The 4653-nt window shown below is 44.0% G+C and overlaps 1 protein-coding gene across 2 annotated transcripts; it reads right to left on the bottom strand.

The window, feature by feature from the left end:
* Nucleotides 1–631: 631 nt before the first annotated feature.
* On the bottom strand, nucleotides 632–4218 carry LOC127336664 (plant cysteine oxidase 3). Of its 2 annotated transcripts, none has more exons than XM_051363502.1 (6): nucleotides 3929–4218; nucleotides 3665–3825; nucleotides 2627–2774; nucleotides 2051–2251; nucleotides 917–1029; nucleotides 632–825 (listed from the first exon to the last, which is right to left on the bottom strand). In XM_051363502.1, exons 1-6 carry the CDS (start codon nucleotides 4074–4076, stop codon nucleotides 811–813), a joined length of 786 nt encoding a protein of 261 aa, XP_051219462.1. In that variant the 5' UTR covers nucleotides 4077–4218; the 3' UTR covers nucleotides 632–810. The 2 variants fall into 2 exon arrangements, with proteins under 2 accessions (XP_051219462.1, XP_051219459.1); XM_051363499.1 differs by having other exon boundaries at nucleotides 917–1032.
* Between the last annotated feature and the right edge of the window lie 435 nt (nucleotides 4219–4653).

A 4653-nucleotide genomic window follows, 5' to 3' on the forward strand; every position in this document is an offset into this window, starting at 1 on the left:
TTCGTTAGGTCTGAGGCAACATCGTTCGTTAGTATTATGTGTTCCTCGGCCAGGTGGTGCTTTGGTCTTGTTGGTCGGCTACACTATTTTGGTCTTGGTACGTGTTCCATGGCTACCTCACGCCGGTAAGTGGTGCTTTGATCTCGTTGATCGGTTTTCTACTCGGCAGATCATCACCTGGCGCTTCGGCCTGACTTGCTGCTGGTGATGGCGATGCTGGTGCCAAAGTTTTGTTTCCGTTAGTGATTTTTCAGTTTTGCCCTTTCTGCTTTTGGTGTTTTTGTTCCCAATTTGACGACGAAGCAGAACAATATGTTCAACCATTTTACTTGCTCACCTATTACGTTTTTTCGGCAGATGTACAATTGTACATCATGTACTGAGCTGAACAAGGTGTTTCAATTTACCACTGCCCTAGGCATTTTCTCTCTCGAAAATCTGCCTGTAAATGTTTGGGCCATTCTACAGTGAGTGGAATGGCAGCATATGTTTTGCTACGCATGTACCAGAGTTCACGGCTTGCAGTCAACTCAAAATACAGTGTACACCATGAAGTACAGAATCTACTTACCAAGCTTTTACGGTCACACTATTTGTGCAAAAATAGAATACCAAACAAGCTCCGGCCACAGAATATCAATGTCTCCACTAGATGAACCAGGGAATTTTTTGATCATATATTCACCATATCCAACCAGATTTTCCAAGCAAAAACTAAATAAAAAAGGTAACACAAAAACAGTACATATACAACACTACACTGGAAGAACTGCACACTGCTTGATGCTCCACGGTTCACTGGGTGTGAACTCATGATAGACGATCCTGGAAAGCACAAGCATATCAGGACTGTACTCAACCATCTTAACTGCTAAAGCAGACAGCAGCGGTGAAGGATGTAAAAGTTAGGCGATACCTGTACGGTTGGGCCAGTATACATGCCAGGGCGCATGTAGATGTTCACGGGTGAGTTTATGGCCTCAATCCAGGCATAATCATCTGGGCGATCAACCATCTTTGTGTGTTCGGCTGCTGCAGTTGGAGCATCACGTGATCATGAGAAAATCAAACATGTTTAGAGCAGACGAAAATTGACAGACACGGTGAAAAAACACCAACAGTTCTAGGATGTTCGAATATTGCAAGTGAAACTTTTCTCAAAATGGGAACAAACTAACAGAACTTAAGAGAATGTTGGTTGAAGTACCTATATTGTCAGACTTATGAGTTATTACATAAATAGCGTGTTTTTGGAAATTATACTTGACATAACTCAGTCTGCTACTATCGGCAGCCATCTCTACTTGTCACCACACCATCCCGATGCAACAGGATCAGCATGTCTTCCACAGTGTGGCAGGTATGTCATGATAGCAGACCTGCTTGCCCCAAATTTGGCATGCTTGCTCAAACCAAAGGGTAACATATGGTCCTGCAGGTCTATATGCCTCCAAAATGCCATGTGCATACTACTGAGTGCCTCTACTGAAAATGGTAGGTTATTGAATTTGCTAAAGATTCTAAAGAACAGGGCAAGGGCCATGTTTCAGTGTCTAGGTCTCCAGGGTTATTCAATGTTCCAAATATACACATCCTAGTTCAATCAGTGAGTTGGTGCAGATGGGCTATCAAATCATACTGTTGTTTGCTGCATCCAGTCTCTGATTTGCAGTGAAATCAACTGATTGGTTGCGACAGTCATGTAAACCTCAGTTCCATACATTATAAACACGCCTGCCCTCCTACAAAACCAAGTCCTACCACTGGTACTTTCATGGGCAAGAATACAACAAAATCATAGCTGGATTGTTTCCCTGAATCAAGTATCCCGCCTTTACATAAACGAGATTTTACGAGGCAATTATCATTTTTAGGACCAAGTACCAACAAACTAAAACGCACTGTAACAAATATACATGCTTTACAAAACATATATCTAACATGGATGATGTGTAGCTACTACCAAAACGTGAATTTAGTTACTGAATTAGCTACAAACTTTTAATGAGAAAAAACATGTGCTATAATGACAGGCAGGAGTTTCACTTACAGAAGCTAGAAAACGGATAATCATGGAAGTAGGTGCAAACTCTCCCAGCATTTTCAGCGTATGGCGGCGCAAGTACATCAAGAACAGCACAAGAGGCAACTGAAGTGAATGAGTGTAGGTTCCCGCCACTTTGGGGATACAAAACGGTAGTTGGACATGGAGCAGTAAGAACATCATCCGTATATAACTTGGCTAGTCTTACTGCATACAATCAAAATAGAAATAAAATTATTTCAGGCTATAAGAAACCCTTTTGAAGATTCAGACCTTGAAGTATCATGAATACATGGGAAGAACCACTCTCAAATGATTTCAGCAATGGTAAGTGGTAATTAAGTAACTAACAAAAGTCAGGTGACTAAATGCAGGAGTATTGGACATTGGTAATGTAACACAACCACCACTGTTCATTAGTTTGCTACTTGGAAAGTGAACACATAACATAGAACTCTGAATTGTGACCATCAAAACTCTGAATTGCAACCATCAAAAACTCGAATTGCAGTATTTTTATGATTGACAATGAACAATTAAGCAAAAGAAAAAAAGAAATTTCAAATATAGCAGGAAAATAACCTGGTTGGTTACTTGCTAAAACAGTAGGCTCTATCCAATCATATGATTTCACGTGCATGGAACCATACAGTATTTTGCTCAGCACAGTCATTTCTGGATGATCATGAAGAGGAATGACTGCTGAAGTAGGTAAGCAGAATATTCCAATCTGCAAAACGTATAGAGAACACCAAAACATATGTTAAACAAACTCTATGTCAAAACTAGCAGCCACCCTGTAGTATTGATAAGGAAGTTGTAATCAAGGAAAATTAATCATGTAGAAAATATAAACTATAAACTTATAAGTTTGTGAAGATAGCATTTTTTTTGGCGGAGAGTCAAGATAACTTGTCTAAGCTGAAGCAGGGAGTCCAAGTGGCACTGGCCAGTATTACACAAGTTTATGGTAGGCAAGCAGCAAAATCTCCACAAATAAATGTAAATTACAAACCACATAAGAACATCCACCTACCCTAGTGGCCTAGTAGATACATAGAATGGGGTATATAATTTGACTATTAGAAAGTGAGAGGGAGAAAAGATATAGAATTGCGCATATAATGGTCTAGCCAAGAGTGCAGTAGAATAAGCTTGGTATGCTTGAGCAACATGGTACACAGAGCAGCAGCAGCAATGAGCCAATAAGTTCATAATCAACACTATACTTATTGGAAATCGGAATTGTGGTTACTAGTAGAATGTATGGACCATGAGGAATTAAGCAGTCAACTAGGCCATCAATCTCAAAGCGATGATTTTCTTCTCAGAAGTGCTAGAACATCTCTCCTTATAAACCACTCCAGCTCTCTCTCAACTAACAATGTGGGACTAAACATTTGTCCCGCCTCTTGCCATGCATGAATGGGCTACATGGGCCTCTAGGATTTTCAGAAATTATTGGAATGGAAAAATTGGACTGGGCTATTTTGGGCCAAAATTCCAACACTGTATAGACCATGAGGAATCAAGCAGTCAACTAGGCCATCAATCTCAAAGCGATGATTTTCTTGTCCAGAAGTGGTGGCTGCGATAGCAAGATACCCAGTGTGAACTTACAGAGAAGGCGTCGCACTCGTAGATGTGCAGGTACGTGATGGGCTGCGCCCATCTCGCCGCCCTCGCCGAGCCCTTCATGAAGCTGGATTCGAAGAACCCGTGCCCGCCGCCGTCCTCGAGGTTGTCGTCCCTGAGCCCGACATCCGCGGGACTGATCGTATCTGCACACACACGCAGTGCGCATCCACATTAGGAAGAGATTGCGCAGGTGGATAGAGCGGCCGTGGATAGGAAGATGGAGAGGGGGAGTGGAGTGGAGGGTACCCATGATGGAGGATATGGCGCGGACGGCGCTGGCCGGAGGAGGGGAGGGCGGGGCGGCGGAGGAAGGGGAGGGGAAGGTGCGCTTGCAGAGCTCGTACAGGGCCTGCACCCGTGACGACGGCAGCCGCGTGGGCACGCCCCACGCCATTAGGACGAGCGCGGGGGTTGTATTCTCCGCCTCCCGCGCGGCTGGAGCTTGGATGTATACGGCGGAGCAGCGCCGCCGCCGCGAGCCCAGCAAGACGGCGAAGCTGGGAGGGGGAGGTTTCCGGGGCGAAACGATAACGATTTTCCGGCGAAGGTGTGTTTGGATTTTAGCAGTCTGAAAAATTACAAATTTTTGAAAATCGTAAGTTAGTTCGATTTTAGCACTGGTGTAGATTAGAAACCGTAAAAGTGAAACCGAAAAGTGGAATTTAAAATGACGTGGGTAAATTAGGCGATAATCATAGTTCGATATGAAATTGATACTCCGATCGAGCATCACAACTTACATTGTACGACAAATTAAATCTACATTACTAGTAGACCGGCGAGCGCTACCTAGCTAAAGCAAAATGCAGCTAATATAGTGACTTACGTGCGCATCGATGCCGGTGGTGGATGATCTTCACGGGTCGTCGGCGTCAAGCTCGACTATTTCGAGCTTGACGCGGCGGAAACGGGCCTCCCGGCGGGCCGCCTCGTATTCACGGACCTGGCGAACGGTGTCCGCCTCCTCCCGG

This window comes from Lolium perenne, chromosome 2, assembly GCF_019359855.2.
Source record: "Lolium perenne isolate Kyuss_39 chromosome 2, Kyuss_2.0, whole genome shotgun sequence".
Classification (NCBI taxonomy): Eukaryota; Viridiplantae; Streptophyta; class Magnoliopsida; order Poales; family Poaceae; genus Lolium; species Lolium perenne.

Bases quoted from the DNA above. Each gene is read 5' to 3' on its own strand.
- LOC127336664 (XM_051363499.1), bottom strand. From the start codon at position 4,076: ATGGCGTGGGGCGTGCCCACGCGGCTGCCGTCGTCACGGGTGCAGGCC. The intron at 3,826-3,928 runs GTACCCTCCACT...GTGTGTGTGCAG, and splicing joins CGCCATATCCTCCATCATGG to ATACGATCAGTCCCGCGGAT. The intron at 2,252-2,626 runs GTTATTTTCCTG...GATTGTATGCAG, and splicing joins TTTAGCAAGTAACCAACCAG to TAAGACTAGCCAAGTTATAT.